Source organism: Colias eurytheme, chromosome 23 (genome assembly GCF_061535395.1).
Source record: "Colias eurytheme isolate Ceu_HAF_F1 chromosome 23, ilColEury1 Martin Lab GWU primary, whole genome shotgun sequence".
Lineage (NCBI taxonomy): Eukaryota > Metazoa > Arthropoda > Insecta > Lepidoptera > Pieridae > Colias > Colias eurytheme.
In genome coordinates, this window is record NC_143002.1 from 7,416,198 (window position 1) to 7,442,245 (window position 26,048).

Consider the following 26,048-nt stretch of genomic DNA (forward strand, 5'->3'; position numbering starts at 1 on the left):
TAGCTCAGTCGGCCGCGAAAATTCCAATATTTTAAATGTTTTTTTTAAAATCGTAAATTTAATCGTAATTTTTAAACAAAGAATATTTTCTTTGTGCGGCAATGCCTGGACGGATAGCCGAAACCGATTGAATATTGAAACTGTAAAGGCGAAGCTGCAAATTAATTGTAATTTTAAATTATCGTGCAAAGATTTTTATACATTCGCTTTAGAAAATGAAGAGCTATTAAAAGCTGTTTCTTCCAACAGCAAATATAAATGCCAAAAATAAATTTTCTCTATTTAACATTGCTGTTATAATTATCTCCCGTAAAAAATAACTAAAACTCGTATTTTTAATGCTGTTAACCCTTAAATCAAATACTGGCAACCCTAGGTGCGGTGCGGTCGTGTGGCGAGTCGATCGCACCGCACGAGTACGGTGGTCCGGTCGCACCAGTTCGAACGTCTGTTTATAATTTTAATAGGTACTATGTCACAGAGCAAGTAGTATATAAAGTTTTATGTTTTAATTTTTGAATATTATTTTGGTTATCTGTTTCAATTGTCAAATATGAAATGTCAAATTCAGCTGTAGCTTACTTCAAAACGTCTTCAAAATGAATTGATTTCACGAAAAGAAGTATTTATAGTATGTTTACGTTCCAAAAATAAGCGAAATCCAGAAGGTTTCCAAAATGATTGCCAGGCCGTGGACGGACGATTTGCCAAAATGCAGAAATGCGTGTGTAGCGTCGTATTTCTCTCAACTCAGCAATGCTAGTTCTACCGACGACTACCTGTGTTTTTATTGTCAAACAGAGGATAATTCGTAAGTAAACTATTATTACTTTCTTCCACCTTCATATTGACGCAAGAAGCTTAAGATATAATCATAAATAACCTAGAAATACACATTTCAAATAGATGTTATTTTAAATATGAACACCTATGAATGTTATACTTGTTTATCATCAGTAAGAGCTAACAAAAGTGCATGTACATACATTTTTATAGAAAAATTGAAGAACTACATTTGTACGCTATAATATTACGCTAATTATAGCATACAAAATAACATAGAATGTAAATATTATAATGATTACAGGTGTCTATATGGTGTGTTCGAGCCGCACAATGGATTGGAAGCTGCAAGGTTTATCATGCAGAGAATGGCTGCAGAACTACTTCTTCCACCTCCATCTATTAATAATACTGATGAAGAGATTAGGGAAAGACTAAGGTATTAGTAGAAAATAAAAATGTTGTGTGGTTTTATGAAACCACGGTAAAAGTGAAACTTTCCGAACACCGCTTTATACCTACTCGGCAGCCGACCGTCACGCGACATGCGCTACACAGACCAAAAAGTTTGAGACGATGTAATAAAAGTTTCACTTTAAAATCTATGCATATTTAATATTTATATACACAACATGACTTATAAATATTTTTTTAAAGAATAGAAAAAAGTTTGATTGTGATATTGTCTTTCGGCTTAAAACCAAAAAATATATCAGATTGAACAGGACTTATTTTGTTTAAATCTGCAGACTGCAAAGTTGCCGAAAACTAGCATAAAAAGTAGGGATGTAACGATACCGATACAGATACCGATATATCGGCCGATATATCGGCAAGCCGATATATCGGTATCGCCGATAATAAATCAACCGATACCGATATTTTTTTTATTAAATTCTTACTTTTCTTTTATGTTTTTGCATTGTATTCATTCATATTGTTTTATTTCTGTTTCTGTAATAGTGTTAAGGAAGAGCGGAACCTCCTGACACAAGCATTTTATTTGCTTACTAGGAGTGTTCCAATCACAAATTTGTTTATGTAAAGGAAAGAAATAAATAATTTAGAATTTTTTTAATTTTTAACGTGATAACGTTTTTAAAATCGTTTTAGTCGGGTGACATGTTCATAAACTTGTGTCACACCAAAACCTCACGAGCGCGATCGCAGGTATAGCGAGAGAGAGACGGACCGATCTCCCGTTTCATCTCGAGCGCTGCCACTGCATTATGTTATCACGTAAACATCTCGATCGTAAACCTACTTTACAAACAACCAATTTTTTTGATATCAAATAATTCAAAAAATCCGCGCCCAATGAACGATGCGGGAGGCCGCCCGCGCGTGCGCACTTTGTTTTCTGAAAAAACTCTACCAATACTGCCGTCCTTTAACTAAAAAGCCGTTAACCCTCAAATGGTCAATTTTCAGTTTTAAATGTAGGGTGATAGAGTTCAGAATTCTCTATCTTTCTGTCTAAGAATCATTAATAGTTATAAATATATGAAAATATTGTAAGCCGTTAAGTAACACAATTTTCAGCGATTCCATAACTTGAAAGCGTCTAACCAACACTACTTCGCTAAATTTCCTTTAAAGTACCTTAACCGCCAGATTTAATAATTATTTTTTAGCTTTTTACTTGACTAAAAGTACGCTATCAGATTATACTTGACTATAGGGACGCAAAAGGACTATAACTGCTTTATGATATGCTTTCATATAACGATTCCAATGGAAATCCTTAACTTATTTGCAGTTACTCGCCCTTAACGCTTTTTTAGTTAAGTAATTTTATTTAGGAAAAATTCTAATAACACTTTTTTGCTTAGCTACAAAGCAGCTAACCCTCATTTTTTAGCTAAAAGGCAGTTATCCGATTCTGGTGATGCATCAGTTTTGGGGATGAGAGTGATGATGAAATAATGTCGCTCCCAAGCAGAGTACCGATTGTTTTTGATTTTACAAGACGTATTGTTTCTGATCAGGTTTACTAAGTTTTAAACAATCTAGCAGCTAAATTACGGAAAATATAACAAGTCAAAGTTACGAAAATTTGGTAGGTAATGGTTACGACAGTGCAAACTTTCAATCGTACTTCTCTGTTTAGACTCTGATTTGTCACTGTAACCGAGAAAGAGAAGAAAGACAGTCTGTACTATTTAATTTTTAAAACTACATATTTACTCACAATAAGACGCTAAAACCATTAATTTAGATAGTGTTTAAATCCTTAATACTTAAACCTAAAAGCTTTTGATCCTTTTCCTTTCCATTGGTTGACCTAGAGGATGTGATTCCCGAGAGCAAAGCCTCAGACAGCAGCAAATTTTTAACATTAGTAAGATTAAAATTTAGTACAACTATATAGAATCATAGTACAAAAGCATCCAAAAGCCCTTAAACGCTGATTATAAAGTTTTTGAAATTTAAATTAAAACGAAAGTCATAGCTTAAAAGTAGTTATAGTAGCTTAACGACGTTTTAGGTAAGCATTTTATTAATAAATAAAAAAAAATCACAAAATGAAAATAAAAATACTAAATTACTTAGCTAAAAAGTCGCTATGGTATGTGAACGGCCGTCTTGTCCAGTAAATAGTTAAAATTTTCAGATTATAAGGATGTATGTGTTTGTAAGGATGTATGGATGTATGGATGTATGGATGTTTGGATGTATGGATGTTTGTTACTCTTTCACGTAAAAACTACTGAACCGATTACAATGAAATTTAGCACACATATAGAGGGTAACTTGGATTAACACATAGGATAGTTTTTATCCCGGAAATCCCACGGGAACGGGAACTATGCGGGTTTTCCTTTGCAAACGCGGGCGAAGCCGCGGGCGGAAATCTAGTGCTGAACTAAACGAGAAAAAGTGAATTTAAAAATAAATTATAACAGTTTCTGGGTAAAAACTAATATTTATATATAATATAATTAAATGTCGATCGATGTATCTCACAATAATTATTGTAAGTGTCATAATTTTTAAGAAATAACGATTTCCGTGTTTTTTGCCATTTAGTCGAAACTCACTTCGTGGGCTTAACAGCTTTCTAGTTAAAGGACGGCAGAATAGTAAACTTTTATTAGGTACTGATTGTATGTGTATTACTTAAAGTTTAACTGACTTCGTAAAATAATAATACCTACTAAAATAAATGGTTTTGTTGTTTTTTGATTTGGCATTTTTATTTAAAAGAATACGATTAACAGTTGTCTCTGTTAAATGTTGGTAACTTTTTATGCATAATTCACTATTTATTTTTCTACCAAGCCATCGATATCGGTATCGGTATCGGTATCGCCGATACATTACTACAAATATCGGTATCGGTATCGTATCGGCAAAATCATGTATCGTTACATCCCTAATAAAAAGCATACCATCATGTTAAATTACAAATTAATAAATAATTAAATTACTTGTGATAAATTTATACCTGTAAGGGCTGATTTTTCAATCCTTGGTTAAAACTTATTCATTGAATAACATATTAAACTACCATTTCAAAAATTTATTATATTTGTCCGTATTTGACAGTATACAGGTGACATTTTAAAATGTTCAATACTTTATTGGTCGGATAAATTTTAACCAACAATTGAAAAATCGGCCCTAAATCATTCAAACTTATTCTTAATCAAATATTCTATTACATTCCATTCTTCATTCATATCTCTTTGCAGAAATGCATTCATATCAGTGGAGAAAGCGTACATCGAGAACTACGACGGAATGATAGCAGAACGCACAAGCTTGCAATACAGATTGCAGACTCTTAACGAAACACAGGTTAGTCTTATTTGTGTATTTCATTAAATGCTGAAGATTTGAAGTAATCACAGTAAATGAGCAATGTTGCAATTAAAAAGTGCTGTATCTGTTAAAGATAATGTGTGTGCCGAGCACACGTGTCAGAAGTGAAACTTTTTCTTAGATTCCAAAACCCTAAATCGTCGCCACTCCATGACGTGACGGTATTGCCATGCACAACATTAAAATTTTACTCTCAAAATAAATTTAATAATATTCATAGATACAAAAATTTGTATGTCATGTATGTTTTTTGAAGTGAAAACTTCTTTAGCGGCTTTGAGCACTTTTTCTGTAATGGGTATAAAATCTTAAACTCGCGTTAGGACACGTGACCTGATCGAAAAAGCTTAAGACGGATGGATATCAAACATGCTCAACATTAATAATCAAGTTTTCACTTCTGCCAGCACTCCCGGAGTGCAAACCGTCTTTTTTTTATTGAGATCTGCATTCAGTCGCAAGACTTTAATCAGATGAGGTGACTTAAATAAGATAATGTTGTATGAAAATTATTCCTTTCGCCTTCCAGATTTCCCAAAACTGCGACAACATACTACACCGTCTAAAGGAAATCGATCAACACCTTTCCGGAGGTGCAACCGTAGTATTAGCTCTAGTTCACAATAACAAGCTATTTGTAGCCAATGTAGGAGAAACGAGGGCTCTATTGTGCAGGACTGATGATAACTCTGTGTTGCGAGTTGTGCAACTCACTATGGATCATAGTTTGAACAATGAAGATGAATTGTTGAGGCTTTCACAACTGGGATTGGATGTTAATAAGTTGAGGAATGGTGCGTTGAATCCTATGTTTTTAAAATGTTTGAAAGTTTTTATTCGGGTCGAATCAAATCTCGTAACATGATCAGAATTTTTCTGTTTCTTAATATTTTTCTAATCTACATCTATAGTAATAAAAAATATTAAGTGGTTATCAAGAGTAAGCATTTTTAAATGTTTATAATTAAATAATTTTAAAATTACATTGTAAAATATTCAAACTTTCATATTTATTAGTGCTTATCCTATACCTCCTATAGAGACTCCTTACTGACTAGGGGCCGTTCATAAAATACGTTCGCATAAAAAGGGGGGGGGAGGGGTGTTCGCGAGTGTGACAAGATATTGTGACAAAGGGGGACAGGGGGTCTACGGCAGCGTGACGTTCGCCGTTCATTAAAAATTTTTACTGATTTTATTCGTTCTCTCGACTTTTTTTTTCAATTTTGTAATAATAGAAGTCATTTATTTCGTATTAGTAAATATACAGATATTTAAATGTATATATATTTATTACAATAAATTGTAACTTGACATATTTATTTTTTCAACATGAGCGCTAATATTTAAATTTTATTACAAAAATAAAAAAATAATTTGGAAAATCCAAAAGTGCACGCCTCATAATTTTTTTTTAATAAATATTTATTATTATTATTTTTGTTTATTTAATAACAATTAAACCACATCGAATCAGACCCTGAAAAATGAAAGGGTTCTATTCCTGAGCATACTCAAGCGTAAGAGAAAAAAAAAGACTCGATTAGTAAAGTATTTCGGTCGCTATCGTGTTAACAAGAAAAAGGATCCGCACATACAGACACACGGACGTCCAAGACAGAACTTTTTTAAACTGTTTTTTAACTAGTTTAAATAACAAAAATGACATCAAAAATATCATGAACGTTAAAAATAGTGTTTTTTCTTAATATGTGTGTGTATGTATTATCTTACAAGTGCAATGTATGATACATAAAGACATTTTAAGTTTGAAAAATCAGATGTTTTGCGCGAAGTGACAGTAGTACCCACCTCAACGCTTCGCTTATGAGGCGTGCAATAAATTTTCTAATATCAAAATTTGTTATCAATCATAATTTATTATGTTTAGGGGGGAGGGGTCTTAGTTTTTGTGACGATATATTTGCAGGGGGGGTCACAGAAAGTGTGACACAGCGTGACAACCGGGGAGGAGGGGGTCATAAAACGTTAATTTTAGTGTGACGTATTTTATGAACGGCCCCCTACGATAATCGTCTGAAATAGACGTAAATGGCCAATGTTGATATCCTATACCATTTTTTTCAGTGCAATACCTAGGCAATCAAACAGGCACTAGATGCCTTGGGAACTACCTAGTGAAAGGACTTTACAAGGCTTTTCCAAGTATTGGTGCAGCGGCCACTGAGCCAGTGGTGGCTTTACCAGAGATACATGGTCCTATAGCATTGGATGAGTCTTGCAGGTAAGGTTATGTTACGTTTTGTTTTATTTTGGATAAGAGTAAAATAGAATAAAATTTAAACTAAACATAACTGTTTTTTGAATGACTTGAAGCTTCAGTCATGCTTCACAAAATTTAAATGTGGCGAAAAATCATTTGCATTGCCAGTCTTGTATAGGGAATAGGCATAGACTATTATTTTATGTCCAATACATTGCCGTATCATTAACAACTAGGACTACAATCACGCTGAAAAAATATCCTAAGCAAAACTCTGCATTTGCGTTTATTAGGCAGAGTTTTCTAATGACAATGAAACACTTTGAACTTTACTGCCAAGAGATAAAGTAATAATTTCAATGAATATTTCAGATATTTTTTGAAAATTTTTAAGTTATTGTGGGTCTGATTGTTTAAAGTACGCTGTACGTCAATGGTTTGATACCATGTTTTTGAGATAAGAATTATTTTTTCTACAATATAAATTTTAGTCCTTTAAATTTTTATAAATGCTTGAAAGTTAAAAATTTCAATAAGTTTGAAATTTATTTTATCAGATCTCCTATTCATGTTACGTTTATCTCTTTCAGGTTCCTAGTTCTAGTCAGCGCTGGTGTTTACAAACGCATCCAAGAAGTGAAGGGAAGTAGCGAAGAAACAAACAAACAACTCGCGCAGAAAATCGTAGAAAACTTCCGCAAACAATCAGATTTCACGCGCGTCAGTCAAGCCGTTCTCGAGGAAATTGAAGACGAATTCCTTTCTTATTGTGTTAAAAATAATCTAACTCCCAAAGCAAACACACACATAACCTTACTAATTCGCAATTTCAACTTCCTCCCGCCAATACCACAAAATGACAGCTGTCAAAAACAAAACGCATCTGTCAGATTCAATCCGATTGTGCAATCGAAATCGAATACGCTGTTGAATGAAATCGATTCGGAATTGTACTCGTCCGGTACAAATGAGTGCGAAACGAATGATTCGATTGTTGATACAAATCGATCTATCGAATCGTCGTCTGATATTTATCCGAATAGACCATACGAAAAAGACAAGAGAATTAAAGGTTATGTGGATTTTTCTTGTTATTACGAGAATGTAGCGAAGGCAAGGAAAAACGGGACTTTACCTAGTTTTATAAAATAGATAAATTGTATCAATGTAGGTATTTATATTGTATTTTGAGATTTTAACAGTATTCAATGTTGATTTTAATAAATGGTTTAAAATAAATTTGTTTTTTCTTTTATAATGATTACTCCCTTCCACCGGTACTAAAACCTTCCTCGACAACCACTCTATCTATAAAAGAAAATCCGTATCAAAATATGTTACTTAGTTACGTAGTTTTAAAGATTTAAGCATACATAGTGACAGACAGACAGCGGAAGCGACTTCGATTCATACTATGTAATTCCAGACAAAATGTATAAAATGTAATGGCATAGTTTTTTTCTAGCCTTCTTTTTATAAAACAATATCGTATCAGGGATTGTACTTCAATCATTTAATATCAACTTGATAGCTGTGTTGATACACAATCCTATACAAAAGCAAACTCAAAAAAAAGTCAAGTGTATTTGTAAGATTATTGTAGTCGAAAAAAAGAAAGGATAAAGCAAAATCAACCTTATTAGTCTAAGTTAGTTGGTATGTTATGCGTGCGGTGCAAATTTCATGGCAGTAAGGGTGCTTATCAACCAATAATGTGCTGCAATAAGCTAGTATAAAATAAAAATCACGCTCATAAATTGTTTGAAGCATAACCACGCATTCTCGCCTTTGCGTCTATACAAATGAGCTTAATACTTTAAACATTAGTGTGCTTTTCCACCAATAATGTGCGAGGACGTGTAGCGAGGAATATGTTTGTAAAAACCAATCATATCACTTCATCTAGTTTGAAGCGATACTATTGGTGTGGTCGATGTATTGGTTATTTACAAACGCATTCCTCGCTACACGTCCTCGCACATTATTGGTGGAAAAGCACACTAATGTTTAAAGTATTAAGCTCATTTGTATAGACGCAAAGGCGAGAATGCGTGGTTATGCTTCAAACAATTTATGAGCGTGATTTTTATTTTATAATAGCTTACTGCCCACGGCTTCGCCCGCTTTGACTTAAACCTAATAAATTATATACTAAAACCTTCCTCTTGAATCACTCTATCTATTAAAAAAAACCGCATCAAAATTCGTTGCGTAGTTTGAAAGATTTAAGCATACAAAGGGACATAGGGACAGAGAAAGTGACTTTGTTTTATACTATGTAGTGATTTAAGCATAGAAATTAATAAATTATTAAAATAAAATACTGAGATAATAACTAAGGCTTGGTTGCACCATATTTTAGTTATAGCACAGAATACTTAATACATAGTAGCTAAATCTAGTTATATATATTCTATTCTCTCTTTAAAAATCTAAAATTTAACAATAACAGTAACGGTGACTTACAATGACTGCGAAATAGGTTGCACCAGCGTATTTTGAGCATAGTTAAATTTATCGAAGTCTCAAGTCAAATGACATCTCATTTTGTTTTTGACGCTTCTGACAGTTATTTAACGTTAACAATAGCTTTAACCAATGAAATATGAGCGGTTAGTGTTATAATTATGACTTCTATATAGAACTATATAAATGTCAAAAGATGCAACTTATATTTTCCCTAACCTTAAGGGTGCACTCACACACATCAGTCACCGTCACGGCACGTCACCGGACAGGATTAAAAAAAAATATGTATCAATAGTTCTAGTATGACTCTGTTCCCACACGACAGTCTCCGGCACGAAATCTATCAGTGACGTCACCGGTCAGGCACGTCAAATAATCTTTCCATACATGTACCATACTTTTATCCCCACTCACCCGGTGCCGTCACGTCTCAGTTCAGTCAGCGTCGTGCTACCGTCAATTGCTACATGTTCTCTAGCGTGACACACGTCTAATCACTGACTAACCTGATGTATGTGTTCAATGATTCAGTCAAGCCGGCGACGTGACTGACGGACAACATGACGGTGACTGGTGTTTGTGGATACGTACACAAACCGTCACCGATCAGTCATCGGTGACTTGACGGTGACTGATGTGTGTGAGTGCACCCTTACTCATGTTTGTTATTGCTTCTAAGTTCTAACTTCTGTTTGCAATATTAATTTGTGTTATATATAATGAATGAAAATTATCTTTTGATGTAGGTAATAATTTGACGAATTTTGTAAGTTTTCAAATTTAATTCTGCACCTATGTGTCAATCCATATCTATATAATAAGTTATAATTATTATACGATAACTATAAATATAATTTCATAATATGATTGAATAACTAATTGACTAGGTATTTAATATGCGAATTTTAAATTTTCGTTATTGTTTTCATTTGAATACAATACAAAGAAGTAAGAACGGGTAAAAAATAAAACAAAAATTAGCCTAGTAAGTATTTATTACATAGAAAGTATAATCGTATTAAATTGTAGTGTATAAAATAAAATCAATATTTAAACAGGCTTGTAATCCAGCTTGCTTTCGAGTTTCTTATTGTCGGCCACTTTACGCACTGCCTTCATGAGATCCTCCTGAAAATGGGAAAAAATATTATAGGTAAGTATTTCATTTTTGTGTAAAAATAATTAGAAAAGTCTCGATTTTTATTTTAAGTGAATATTATTAGTTACTAGCTGTGCCGCGCGGTTTCACCCGCATTACTCCGCTCCTGTTGGTCTTAGCATGATGATATATATGAAATGAAATGAAATATGTTTATTGTGGATACATAGAAGATACAAATAAAATAAAACAAGAAACTTAAATCTAACTTAAATCTATGTTTGCCACAAAAGGCCTGCCACTCAGTGCGATACACTGATTTTCAGTGGTTGCCTTAGAATGCCTTGCTGACAGCGGATGTATGTTTTGCTCAAAACTGCGTAATGTTATTAAAAAATAAAAATATATATATATATCTATTTTAATATTATGATAATATACATATACTTTAAAATACTATCATTATTAATTTTAATATTATAAATTATAATATATACTTATACTTAGGAAATAAATAATATTTACACATAAGTAACGAGATTATTGGATAAATAATAAATATTTAAATAATAAATAAACACAGAGGAACATTATTGGGGATGCTAAATTTTTTCTTGTTGACGTTTTTGAAAATCGAGAAGATATGACTTTAATTTTTTTTTAAAAGAAGATAAGCTTTGTTGTGAACGAATAGGCGGCGGTTAGTTGTTCCAACATTTTGAGGCTCGATACCTAAAACTGCCTCTAAATGTAGATGTTCTATGTAGGGGAATTTAGCCTGTATTACTCGTGGATAATGTAGCTTTCGCATGGTGAAAGAATTTTTAAAATCGGTCCAGTAGTTTATGAGCCTATTCATTACAATCAAACAAACAAACAAAGTTTTCCTCTTTATAATATTAGTGTAGATATATGTATAATAAACTAGCTGTGCCCCGCGGTTTTACCCGCAGTGCTCCGCTCCTGTTGGTCTTAGCGTGATGAATATAGCCTATAGCCTTCCTCGATGAATGGGCTATCTAACACCGAAAGAATATTTCAAATCGGACCAGTAGTTCCCGAGATTAGCACGTTCAAACAAACAAACTCTTCAGATTATGAAAAGCATAATTGATCATACTACAAAATATTATGTAAAAATGATCCGCCATTTTGTGTTTTATTGAAGTGAAACTTCTTTATCTGGGTTGGAAAAAAATTTAGTGTAACATTTTTTCGTTACGCGCCATCTTTTTCTTATCCCTACCACGCGTGATTCGACGTATTTCTGTAAAGTTGCATAGAGTAAATTATTTTTTGAAAAAATAAGGTCACTTAAAGAAGTTTCACTTACGTGTGTACGTACACTAGTACACGCACACATTTTTTTCCATAACCCACTTTTTTTCAATCACCAATTAAAAGGTTGTAAGTACCCATTTTGTTTTATTTCCGCCATACCTGCATAATATACTCCCTCTCGGCTCTAATAGCGAACAGGCCGGCCTCCGTGCAGACATTCCTTAAATCGGCGCCATTAAAAGTGTCCGACAGTTTGACAACCGCCTCGTAGTCCATCTCACCGTGCTTGGCTATTGGTGCCGCGTGGATTTTCAGGATTTCCAACCTGTAATAGAAATAATAATTTATTAATACAAAAAAGGGTGAAGGTAATGCAAATTTGTTTGTTACTCCTTTACGCAAAAAATGCGGAACCGATTCGGATGAGATTACAGAGATCTTTATATAATAATAACGTACAAGTGTTTAATTTTATAATCTTCTGTCCGCGAAATTTCTTGAAAAAAGTACTTTCAACTTAAGATTTAATTGAAAAAAGTATTTCAATAATTAAATGTGTTTTTGTGTATAATTTTTAATGATTATTACATGCCATTTTGTACTCCTTCTCTATACATATAAAGTTAAAACTAAAAGGAAGTCATGGAATTTTCCTAAAAAAGGGGTACCCTACAAAGTTATAGGTATATTAAGAAGAGCTGGAACGTCAACACATTTACACATTGCACATGTTAGGCCGGGAGATACTGACACAAAATTTCGGGTCATTTGTAACAGGATGGCGGTCTAGAGGGGTCTTAGTACGCAATGACAAAAAGAAAAATGATGGTCAGAACGCTGGTACCGGCGGACTAGTCGCGTGGGCGTTAGTCACACTCGTCGGATAAATAGCGAAAGTCCAATGATTTGTAACACAAAAATTTTAGAATTTACCGATAGCCCTTAAAAAAGATGTAGGCGGTAGTGTCATGCCATACTTTTACGATGTGACTTACGGTCCGCCATACCGACGTGAATGCGTTGATTTATTGATGATTTGATTTAGTTATTTAAAAAAAACAATTCAACCATTTGTACCGGGCTCACTTTTGCACAGGTAACCATCGTCGTGCAGCCATTTACTAAAATCGCCATGCCATACTTTTCGGACGATTCCAAATGGTCGCCATACCGCGGAAAACCTGCAAATTTTTGAATTTTTTTTCTCGCCAAACGATTTGTACCACCCTACATTTTTTTTTCAACAACTCCTGAATGATTATAAATAGAAGTGTGATAATGCCATACCTGTGGGAGGTGGCGAATGTGTATAAGATTTTTTTCTTATTGTAAGATTTTATTCGTAGTTTGAACGATTTGTAGCAGTATGGCACTATTTTTTCCCCCTACTAGAAGTATGGCAAATATAATAATGGTCACATTTTATCAAATACTCTCCAAAAATCCAAATGCAATACTGGTACAAATTGTTTGGCGAAAAAAATTTTTTTTTGCAGATTTTCGGCGGTATGGTGGCCATTTGGAATCGTCCGAAAAGTATAGCATGGCGATTTTCGTAAATGTCTGCACGATGATGATTACCTGTGCAAAAGTTAGCCTGGTACAAATGTTTGAATTGTTTTTTTTTTTAATCAACGCATCGCGTCGGTATGGGGGGCTGTAAGTTACACCGGAAAAGTATGGCATGACACTACCGCCTACATCTTTTTTATGGGCTATCGGTGAATTCTAAAATTTTTGTGTTACAAATCGTTTGACTTTCGCTATTTATCCGACGAGTTCGACTAACGCCCACGCGACTAGTCCACCGGTACCAGCGTTCTGAGTTCTGACCATCATTTTTCTTTTAGTCATTGCGTAATAAGACCTATGTAGAACCGCCATTCTGTTACAAATGACCCGAAATTTTGTGTCAGTATCTCCCGGCCTATGTATGTGTCATATTTTGCAATTGTTTATAAATACAGGGTGATGTAATTGGTGTAGTACGAATATCTAAAAATCTATGAAGAATTTTGTGATACAGTAAATGGAAGAATTATAGACTATTTTACAGTATTTAATAAAATCATTTAATTTTTTGTTCATTTTCATTAGAAATGTCAATTTTTCTCACTAAGGTGGAAATTTCAATGATAAGGATCTTGTTAGAAAAATATAAATTTTGACTAAAATCGGCATTTTTTTTTTTCAAAATCAAATTACTAATTAATAATCAGAGTTATCACATTATTAAAAAAACGCCCGTTATTTAAATCATTATCAAAAACAACCATCCGTGTGTTGGGAGTAAGCGCACGTGTTATTTGTATTGTTTTTATGACCTGAAATTTAATTATTATTTGATAATTGAATGATTAATAATACTTTTATCCAATTGATTATTATTAGAATACATATAATAAATCTGTAGAAGGGTCAATTCTGTACATTGAAAATATTGAAAAAATAAATAGCAGGGGGTGTTACTGGATCGATACCAAACCCAAATATGTGATTAAAAATTTTTTTGTCTGTCTGTCTGTCTGTCTGTCTGTATGTGAAGACATCACGTGAAAACTAACGGTTCGATTTCGATGAAACTTGGTATAATTATACCTTATTATCCGGGGCGTAAAATAGGATACTTTTTATCCTGGAAAAATACGTAGAAAAAAAATTAATCTTAATTTTTCAGTTTTATCCATAGACGTTGTTCTGTAGAACCGCGAACACACGTTGCGTATTATTATAGGCCTAGCCGTATTTGGGTCCAATAGATATTTATAAGATATCATTGTCAGAGTTACTCAAAATGGAGAATAAATAAACCATCCACGCGAAGACCGACATCCGCGCGGACGGAGTCGCGGGCGGAAGCTAGTTATTAGAATAAGTAATTAACTTAATCAATTGAGTTACTTTTAAATTATAATTTTACAGGTAAATTATGAGAGCTTTCATAAGTATGTAGGTAATTATATTTGCATATATTTATCTACAACGCACCCATTTTACAATTCAAGTCTAAAATGAAACTAGAGTCGCATTTATTTTTGAACATACTGTAAGTGAAATTGCATAAGTGTGAGTACTGTGAACATGCCAGCTTTCCTTAATTGACCGATACGGCTATTGCTTTTACTTATTAATAATAATTAAAACGTATTAAATCTAACCTGGCCTGTTCATTGGGCAGCGGAATCTCGATTTTCCTGTCCAACCTGCCCGGTCTGAGCAGAGCCGGGTCCAATGTATCTGGTCGGTTGGTGGCCATTATGATTTTCACTTGACCGAGTGAATCGAAACCGTCCATTTGGTTGAGTAACTCCATGAGGGTGCGTTGGATCTCTCTGTCTGCGCTTGTGCCTTCGGAGAAACGACGGCCACCTGCAAATAAAGGATAGAGATTAAGTTTTTAATCTTAATATAAATAAATCTCGTGTCACAATGTTTGTCCTCAATGGACTCCTAAACCACTTAACCGATTATAATAAAATTCGCACACCATGTGCAGTTCGATCCAACTTGATAGATAGGATAGTTTAAACATGTAGGTACCACGGGCGAAGCCGGGGCGGACCACTAGTAGTTTATAGTTCAAATATAACTTATTATAAAAATACGTAATGTATACTTATACTAATTTTATAAAGCTGAAGTTTGTTTGCTTGAACACGCTAATCTCAGGAACTACTGGTCCGATTTGAAAAATTCTTTCGGTGTTAGATAGCACATTCATCGAGGAAGATGAATGGGCTATCTATTATCACGCTAAGACCAACAGGAGCGGAGCAATGCGGGTGAAACCTCGGGGCACAGCTAGTCAAAATATAATATTTCTTGCATTAAATAATAAGTATCTTTTCTAGTGTGAATGATTATTATTAATTATAACATAACCGGGACCCATAGAAATTGCTTTTTATAAATTTAAGATTCAGTACAAGTGTTTAATATTTAAAATTATAATAATCGCGCAAAATCAAACACGACGTCAATACTTCACTAAATTTGTAGTTTTTTACAGAAATGGCAACGGCAAGAAATATAAAAAAGCAGACCAAGAAATTGAGATGAAATAAATTATTAACATATTTTCCCTTGATTTCTATTTCAATACACACTTATCATATAGTCTGGCCAGCCAAAGCTGAATCCAGTAAAGGGCGGCAAATTTAAAAAATAAGGACCTGGTAACTTCGGCTTTAGTAGGAAAAAAACATTTTGATACTTTTGATATTCATAAAGGTGATCATAGTATATAGGTACATTAGGTACACAACACAGCAGGATTTTAAATCATTATTTATTAAAGTAAATGATTTGAACCGTTTTCAACAAAACTGACAACTAACTACGCAGAAACGCCATGATGACATTCCATAGTGTGGCCGCTACAAAAAACACTGGGTTCAGCTTTGGCTGACCAGACTCTATGCCATCTGATTATATTTAAAACCAAACATACCAATAGCATCGATTTCATCCATGAAAATGATACAAGGCTGGTGATCGCGAGCGTAGTTGAACATTTCACGAATCAGTCTGGCCGATTCTCCGATGTACTTGTCAACAATGGCTGATGATACCACCTGGAATAAAAATTAAAAATAATTGATTATATAAAATTATAAAAACGTTTTTCTGTCGTCATATGATCTCCTTATTATAATTATATAATAATACGTTTCCGGCCGCGGCTTCGCCCGCGCATTCAAAGAAAAACCCGCATAGTTCCCGTTCCCGTGGGATTTCCGGGATTGCGTCATTTTCCCGATAAAAAGTAGCCTATGTCCTTTCTCGGGTATCAAAATATCTCCATACCAAATTTCATGAAAATTGGTTCAGTAGTTCAGGCGTGATTGAGTAACAGATAGACAGACGGAGTTACTTTCGCATTTATAATATTAGTATGGATAAACGCGAAAGTGTGTTTGTCCATATTTCATATCGCAATTCTCATAGAACGGTTTATGACAATAATATAGGTTTTTTTACAGTGTAGATATTTAAATGGAAATTTATTAATTCCTTATTCTGGGTATATCGCGCAATATTAACAAAATGTTAATTATTTTTGCGACGAGAGCGAAGCTGCGGGCAACAGCTAGTTGTAAATTTTTCTAATAATATACAAGTACTAAGCTTTCACATTTGACATAATATCACTCTGAAAGACTGAAAACGCTCCTTCAATGAAAAAACAACAGACACCAAAATTCTTGTTAAGAGCGCATATTCTATTTAACGCAAGTCAAAAACTCCGCGATCTATTACGATAGATCGCGGCTTGCGCTATCCTTTTACTATGAACAGCATAGGTCCACAGGAGAGCGCCGAGCAACATGTCCTCTCTCTGGAAAGGCTCGCTGCCGACTGATTTTAATCGGGTCGCGCGCAGTGTTTTATAGTACTTTAAAAAAAATTGTAGAAAAATAATAGAGGTACCTTAGTTGATTTTTTAAATTTTATCTTATAAGTAAGACATTCTTTTATTGCAATATGTATAAATTATATTCAATAAAGTCAAATATCTTGGTGAAAATAATCATTTTGTCGACTATAATTTCTAAAAAAATTCACATTGTTCGGATTTTAATTTCGTAAGTTAGGAGTCCAAAATAAAAAAATCTTTTAACTAACTATTTGAATAAGGATTTTTGCAGTTAGTTAAAAATAATTGTGTGTTAGATCTGTCAGCAATTTCAGATATTTTTAGCTTCGAAATTGACACTAAAAGTGAAATCAAGTAATCATCGGCTCAGTTATCTTGATGGTATTCAGAAATACTGTATTAATTGAAAAAAACTCTTAACTAACTACATAGACAATAAAATTTCCTAAAATTATTAGTAATTCATATGTTTGTAAGATAAGTGGTTGATGGACAATCTGGTTTGAAAAATCACATATTTGAGCCAAACAGCGCACGGACCGCGTACACGGCCTTAAGTATAGCTTTAATAAAAATGTTCAAACATTATTTTTTAATAATAAAATAAATAAATAAATATTTCGGGACAATTTTCACACACGGCACGATCTGATCCCATACTAAGCTTTCGCTTGTGTTATGGAAACCAGATGGCTGATAAACATACATATATAATTTGAAATAAATACTTATATAGATAATTAACACCCAGACACAGAGCAAACATCTACGTTCATCACACAAATATTTGCCCCGGGTGGGAATCGAACCCACGACCTCTGGCTTTGAAGGCAGGGCCACTACCAACCAAGCCAACCGGCCAGTCGTCAATAATAATTATTCAATAAACAAATTAATAAATAAAGCGACAAAAAAACTAAATATCCCAAATCAGCGGAAAACAGCAGATACAAAAGTGGTTCCAGCTGTGAAAGAAAGCAGGCAAGTAAGTAAGCACATCACTTTTGCACAAATCGCGAGTGGTAACCAGACGAAAGGAAGCAACCAAATGAAAGACAGCGTTGAAGGAAAACTCAACCAAATTTTAAGCCTTATGTCCACATTTGACGAGAGACTAAGGAAACTGGAAAGTAGCAATAGAAATGCTACATCTACTGCCAAAAAATGACTCAAATACTTAGCATAATGGAATGGAATGCCAATGGGCTTCTTAAACACCACAATGAATTACAAATTGTCCTTGAAATAGAAAATATTGACGTGTGCTTAGTATCGGAAACACACTTCACCAAACAATCATACATTAAATTTAAAGGTTACAAAGTATATCTTGCACTTCACCCAAATAATACAGCTAGAGGTGGAAGTGCAGTGATAATAAAAGAAAAGTTGAAGCACTATGAAATAAGTAAAATCGAAGAACAAGAAGTACAGGCCGTAACAGTATGCGTTGAAACCAAACGTGGTCCTGTATCTATATCAGCCTTGTATTTCCCACCGAGAGAATCTTTTAATAAAGAGAAATACGTTAGCCTTCTCAAGAGTTTTGGCGACAGATTTATTGTTGGTGGTGACTTTAACGCCAAACATACCCATTGGGGCTCCAGGTTGATTACACCTAAAGGCAAAGAACTTCTAAGTGCCATGAAATATATGAACTGTAACTTTGCATCTACGGGCATACCAACCTATTGGCCTACAGATCCAAACAAAATACCCGACCTATTGGATTTCTTTATATATAAAAATATATCATCTAACTATTTAGATATAAAGAGTATGAACGATATGAGTTCAGACCACTCGCCCATAATTCTTAAATTATGTATAAATATTATTATAAATAAGAATAATAACCTAAGATTAGTAAATAAGAAAACAGACTGGAACAGTTTTAGAATCGACTTGGACACACATATAAAACTTAATATACCATTAAAAAATCCAGAACAACTTGACATTGAAGTCGAAAAATTTATGGTAGACATACAACAAGCAGCATGGAGAAACACACCAGATAGTCACCCTTGTCACAGGGGAGCAGTCTACCCGAAGAACATTATCGAACTTTTACGTGAAAAGAGAAAACAGAGAAACCGGTGGCACCAAACTCGTTTTCCTGGTGATAAAAAGCTACTAAATAATCTCACAAAACAGCTACAAAGAGAGATACAAAAACTAAATGACGCTAATATGACGTCATATCTCAAAAAACTGACTAACGATCGCTGCACAGACTACTCACTCTGGAAAGCTACGAAACATATGAATAGACCCGTTCTGCATATTCCACCAATTAAGGAAGAAAATGGAAAATGGGCTATCCACAATGAACAAAAAGCTAAAAGATTTGCGCAACATCTGGAAAATATCTTTAAGCCATATGATGATGACGCAAATGAACTACCTGAAGATCAAAACCTTAATGAAGAATTACAAATAAAGTCTGTAACACCCAAAGAAATCTCCAACGAAATTAAGTTTAGTATTAACCCAAAAAAATCTCCGGGGTTTGACTTAATCACAGGCGAAATAATGCATAATTTGCCTCGCAAAGCTATAATCAAATTAACAACACTCTTTAACGCTGCATTTAGGTTGAAATATGTGCCTAATTTGTGGAAAGTTGCTGAAGTTATTATGATATTAAAGCCAGGAAAACCGCCAAACGATGTAACATCATATCGACCGATCTCGTTGCTACCAATAGTATCAAAACTTTTTGAAAAACTGTTACTTAAACGGATCATGCCAATACTTGATGAGAAGAAAATAATTCCAGAACACCAATTTGGATTTAGAAAGAAACACTCCACAATAGATCAAGTTCACAGATTAACAAATGTCATCGAAAAAGCGTTTGAAGAAAAGAAAGTCTGTTCAGCAGTGTTTTTAGATGTCGCACAGGCTTTTGATAAGGTTTGGCACAAAGGTCTCATTCATAAAATAAGAACAATGCTACCAAAACAAATTTCAGATATCTTAGAATCGTATATAACCAATCGAGTCTTTAGAGTTCGACAAGACGATGCCTTCTCGGACCTCAAGGAAATACGAGCTGGTGTGCCACAAGGAAGTGTTTTAGGTCCCATCCTATACCTTTTGTACACGTGTGACATCCCAGTATTAGAAAAAAACATTACTGCAACATTTGCTGACGACACTGCTATCATGGCCACAGGCATCACTTACCAGGAAGCAGGAGATAAAGTCCAAGAAGCTGTGAACCAGGTCTATGAATGGACTCGGAAATGGCGGATAAGATTGAACGAATCAAAATCCGTTCACATAAATTTTACAAACAAAAGAACACAGATTGTCCCGATACTCCTTAATGGCCAACAAATACCTTATGCTAACACGGCGAAATACCTTGGTATGACGCTTGACGCTAAGCTACGCTGGAAGGCTCACGTCAAGAAGAAGCGAGAAGAATTAGGCTTGCGCTATAAGAAATTGTATTGGCTTCTTGGAAGATACTCCCAGTTGTCGATACATAATAAGCTTCTCATATACAAATAAGTCCTCATGCCAGTATGGACGTATGGTATTCAGCTGTGGGGCTGTACCAAAAAAAGCAACATTAACATAATACAACGTTTCCAAAATAAAGTACTGAGAGACATTGTAAATGCCCCCTGGTACATCCGTAATGGTGACCTCCACCGTGACCTAAAAGTGGACACCGTGGACAAAATTGTTCAAAAACATGCAGAAGCTCATCAACATCGACTTCATCATCACGTGAATGTTGAGGCTATCCAGCTCCTTGATACCACGGACCTAGTGCGAAGACTAAAAAGGACTAAACCTTTTGAGTTAGTGTAGTGATAAGTGAAAAGTGAACAGTGACAATTATCTGTATACCAAAGCACACGAGCAAAGTGACTTACTTCCCCTTAACAGACACTAAGCAAGTGACAATGGACACTCTCTTAGAATAAGTTATTTAGAAATTTAGGTTAACATAAAATTACTTATTAGTCTTGTAGGCTAGATTGTAATTTGTATAAGGTGCTATTTTAATTAGCAACCTTATTTAATAAAAAAAAAAAAAAAAAAAAAAAAAAAAAAAAATAAACAAATTACCTTCAAGAAGTTAGCGTCCAACTGTGAAGCGACAGCCCTAGCTAGCAAAGTCTTGCCTGTGCCCGGAGGCCCGTATAGCAAACAGCCCTTGGGCGGAGTGATACCAACCCGCACAAAGAGTTCCGGGTTCATTAGAGGTAGTTCAATCACCTTAAAATGTCGAAATGTTATATTAGTAATAATAGAACGAGAATTAGTAATAATATAAAAGTCTATTGTAGATAGGAAAGATTTTTCCAATATTATATGAAGGAAAGACGCTACTGTTTGTTTGATTCAATTTACTACTTGTAAAAATTCTTGTAACACAGGTAAAGCTGGGTAAAGTAGCTAATGGTAAGTGCTATTTTTTTTGTAAATTTAGTTTGATAATAATTTTAAAACAAATTGTTTTGACAAACTCTCTATTACAATAAAGGTAAAAAAAACTACTTTATAAAAAATATATTATTACTATAAAATTGAAAGAGGTAACATAATACTAATTTATAAAATGTGTGAATTTTTATAACAAGCGTAATAAGCTGTTACTTGATTGGTATCACACCTGCATTGACATTAATATTTCGAAGTATATTCCTAATAATTATTATAATCAATACATTTTCAAAATAAAAAAAAAATTGGTTGTCTGTAAAGTCGGTTTACTGACGATAGTTGAACGTGACAACGTCCGATTGTGCTTCTTTGTCGCTCGTTCCGCGCTCTCGCTCGCACTTCAAGCCTTACATGGAACGCCTCAGAGCGAGGTAACGCCGCATGAGTCATGTTTTTTTCGTGCGTGCAGCCGGCTCTATCAATTATAAGACGTTGTCACGTCAAAACCATACCTCTCTCAATTGTCTGATCTGCTCTTGAAGACCTCCGATGGCCGAGTAAGTGACGTCTCCTGGGTCTTCATGGCTCATATTGTATACTAGAGGATCAACCTGTCAATAACATATTATTTCTTATGAATATGGGCTAGGTGCTACATAAAATAAATGTATTAACAATTAATATAAAACAAATTTAATTAGTCTATGTGCAGGTCCACACTGCGAGCCTAGCGCGGTTGCGACGGCGGGCGCGAAATATCAAACGTATGAAAAGCGCCTTTGCGTCCACATTGAAATGACTAAGGCGGAAGCCTAGTGCGACGGTAATGAGCGAGCCAGCGCGCGTAGTTTTCAAACTCTCCTATCCGCGCGTTCTGGCCACACTACGGGCCTAGTCAGCAAGCGACCCAATGCGCGGACGGCGGGGGTATCAAACCAGTTCGGTCTTGTCGCTCGACTTCTTATATTATATCCTTTATTGTTTTTCGTAAAATAGCGGTAAATACTTAATTGTTGAAGTGAAACTTCTTTATTTATAAGTGCGATTCAATCTAAAACACTTATATACACCACAGTAATTTTGTAGGGTATAATCTCAATTCTTCATATAAAATTCACCCGTTATTCCTCTGTTTTATTTATTTCGTGTACAACTTCTATAATGATCTCATCTCAAAATCGGACTGTCCAGTAAAAATAGCAAATCGTCCAAAGTTTGCAACACCCGAAAAACGTCGAACCGCTACTTGAGCTCGCGCGTCGGTGTGGCCACCGCGAGCGCCCGCTCGTCGCGCCCGCCTAGGCCACCGCCACCGCGCATTCAGTGTGGACGCACACTATGGACAATGTTATTGAATTCCTGTGAAAATGTTTTGAATTCCTATAGTTATTATTGACAATATTGTTTTCACATTGCTCTATATCTGACATTTTTTTTCTGTGTATAATTATTTACATTAAATACTAAATTCAATCCAATTCTCAAGTAATGCTGTATGTACCTATAATTAGTAGCCAATTTAGATTAAGACTTTATGTACGATTACTTATATAATGTTACAAATTGAGTTACTGTTGGTGCATCTATAAATAAATAAATAAATAAATAAAATCTTTTTCTTCAAATTAACGAAACATTTAATTTCAACCTATAAATTTATCAACTGTTCACTGTAGTTTAAGCAAGTTAAGGATAAAGAGGGTAGTTCAAAAAATCATGTGTTCGGGGTATCTATTGCTTTTGTTAACAATATTTGAGTATTGTTATGAAAATTATGTCTATAATATATCATTTTTATCCAAAGAAACACAAAGAAAAATTAAATTTAAAATTTATGAGAAATGGAAGAAAGAAAATAACTAAACTTATAGTTTTCTAGAATTTTCTAAAGTAATAACAGCAAAAATAGATGTAATAACACTGAGCACATTAAAAACAATTTTCTTATAAAATTCAAAATACATATTCCTCAACATAAAAGACATAAGTGTACTACTTATCTATACTAATATATTATATAAAGAGGAAAGGTTTGTAATTATGTAAGTATGTATGATTTTCACGCATAAACCTCTCAACCGATTTTAATGAAATTTGGCACAGACAATCTTTAGACCCTGAGAAAGAACATAGGCTACCTTTTATTGCGAAATATGTACCACGGGCGAAGCCGGGGCGGACCGCTAGTTAACTATAAAGCACTAACCTCTCTTGGTAAATGTCTCATGATGGTCAATGTGGTCATATCCAAGGCAACTCTTGTACCACCCTTAAGCTTGTTCTTGTCGAGTTGACGCCTGCAGCCAACTACATATCGTGGACCGTTTGTTGCTTTTACTATGACTGTAAAGTTACAGAAGAATATTTAAATAATAGTAATTTATAATGCTTGTTGAAGAAATATTGTTCTTATATAAAGTATTATTAATAAATTTCATAATGTGATATGAAAAGATAACCAGAAAGGGCTTATTATGCAAAAGTTTTATATGTATTTGTATTAACTTCATGGTAAATATATAGAAAATACTTAATAATGTCAAAGTTAAATGCGAGTTTGTGCCTTAAGAGTTATAGATGATGACTAACAAACAGAAATCACACCTTTGAAAGATAAAGTGTTAGAAACTATCCCTTTGTTGGTATTGTCATGTTTAAATTGATGTGGATATACTTACATTTCTCTTCAGTAAGCTGTTTCAAAACTTCGCCAACAATCTGACCAACACTTTGTAAAGCTTTTAAATCATTTTCACTCTTATCGTACTGTTTTGTAAGGTCCTTCAGCTGTTCTCTCACTAAAAATAATCAAATTCATAATTATGAAATATAAAATATAATTAAACCCTACTCTCATAAATAGCCGAAAATAGTGAAGTATTTTAATAATTTATCAATAAAAACTTAGGTGTAAACAAAATCTATGAACAAAAAAGTTGGATGATTCGGCAGAAATCGAAAATTAAATTAGGAATACTTACTGTCTTTGAGCCTGGATTCAACTTCTTTGTGCTCCATGAGCTTCTTACGGTAATCCTGAAACGCTTTTTCTCTTATTGAGTCCATTTTTTATAGTATTTATTAACTTTATCTCTAATAAATGCTAGCTCAACGCCAGCGAAATGATATTTGAGATTTGTCTTGACGTTCCAAATGGCAAATTCCAATTTCCAATTGACATAAGTTTGATAGATATATAAATATTGTACAGATGATGTAATAAAATATAACTAAGTAGGTTCATAAAATATTGATTGAAATATCATATTCTTATTATTAAAAAACTAGACTGGCGTTATAATAAAAGGTATTTTTATTGGGTTTTCTTATTTATTGTTGATTCAACCAACTTTTACAGCGCCATCTAGTAATATGCAAAGGTAACTTTAGTTTGTTAGTTTCCGCTATCGGATAACAGATGGCACTGTATCGTATTACATATTTAACTAATCGGTATCATCAATTTCAAAGAATTAAACTCTATTATTTATTTTATAAACTACAGTGGGCAATTTAACTGTGTAACTAAAACTCGACTCAAACTCAAATATTTATTTATTCAATTAGACTTCTTCTAGAAGCACTTTTGAATTTATACCATTTACCACCGATCGATCGGTACCTACCTACTTATTTAAATAACAGTAAAAAATACCAATTTAATATAATATGTCCGTATGTACGTAATAACTAGTAACTACCTACCTAAATATTTTTTGAAGCTACATACCTAAATTTTTTCAGGATTTTAGCTTTTAAGTTTGTAGTATCAATGCTCCTCGTTCCATTTAAAAATGGCATGGAAGCAATTTGCACTTCATCGATTTTTATTGATCATAACTCTAAAATATTACTAGTAATTTAAAACTAGTTTGGATCGTCACTTTTACGAAGGGTTGTCGCTTTTTACTAATTTGGCAAAACTACGAATAAAATACGATAGACTTTTCAATGTAATAAGTAATTACTATGTACCTACACGCTAATTGAAACAAAGTGCACACACGAACATTTTCATTAATTATTTATTTGATATGATTGATAATGGATGTTTAATAAAAGCCTTAATAATTTAATATAAGTAGGTACCTACGCTATATATTCGATTGTTACGATGGTGTTTTTATTTTCTTACTAATTACTAAGTAAAACTAAGTTAAGTAACTAAGTACTAAGTTACTATTCCAAACTTTGATAATATTGCATTCTGCATTCTTAAAAAAATGAATTCGGTGGCAACCCTAGTTTTATGTGACTTCAATAAACTCTAATCTCATGTTATATTAGTTGATGAAATGGACCAAAAACGGCTGACGATGTTTAAAAATTTTAAATCAAATTTAGGATACTAGTTACTAGTTTAATAATAGTCCATGACAGTAGGTAATAGAGTTTGGGTAAAAATTGCGAATGAATTATAAAGACGGTATGTAGTACATACCGTGGTATGTATGTACTATGTACCGTTTGTTGTGTATGTAGGTAGTTTTTTAAGAATTCAATAATAAAAAATATAAGATCGTACTTAATGCAATGAGTAAAATTTTTAAAATGGCTCTTTTCTTAACTGACTTCAAATAGGT

At 33.7% G+C, this 26,048-nt stretch overlaps 2 protein-coding genes across 2 annotated transcripts; one reads left to right on the forward strand and one right to left on the reverse strand.

The window, feature by feature from the left end:
- The first annotated feature begins 598 nt into the window (after nucleotides 1–598).
- On the forward strand, nucleotides 599–8,071 carry LOC149898398 (TGF-beta-activated kinase 1 and MAP3K7-binding protein 1-like). Its single transcript, XM_090115561.1, has 6 exons — nucleotides 599–811; nucleotides 1,088–1,222; nucleotides 4,479–4,584; nucleotides 5,138–5,402; nucleotides 6,697–6,853; nucleotides 7,423–8,071. Exons 1-6 carry the CDS (start codon nucleotides 678–680, stop codon nucleotides 7,982–7,984), a joined length of 1,359 nt encoding a protein of 452 aa, XP_089971687.1. The 5' UTR covers nucleotides 599–677; the 3' UTR covers nucleotides 7,985–8,071.
- A 2,207-nt stretch (nucleotides 8,072–10,278) lies between these two features.
- On the reverse strand, nucleotides 10,279–24,614 carry Rpt4 (Regulatory particle triple-A ATPase 4). Its single transcript, XM_090115350.1, has 9 exons — nucleotides 24,447–24,614; nucleotides 24,144–24,263; nucleotides 23,672–23,808; nucleotides 21,978–22,076; nucleotides 21,148–21,297; nucleotides 16,132–16,255; nucleotides 14,840–15,050; nucleotides 11,841–12,006; nucleotides 10,279–10,429 (listed from the first exon to the last, which is right to left on the reverse strand). The coding sequence occupies exons 1-9, from the start codon at nucleotides 24,529–24,531 to the stop codon at nucleotides 10,352–10,354; spliced, it is 1,170 nt and encodes a 389-aa protein (XP_089971476.1). The 5' UTR covers nucleotides 24,532–24,614; the 3' UTR covers nucleotides 10,279–10,351.
- Between the last annotated feature and the right edge of the window lie 1,434 nt (nucleotides 24,615–26,048).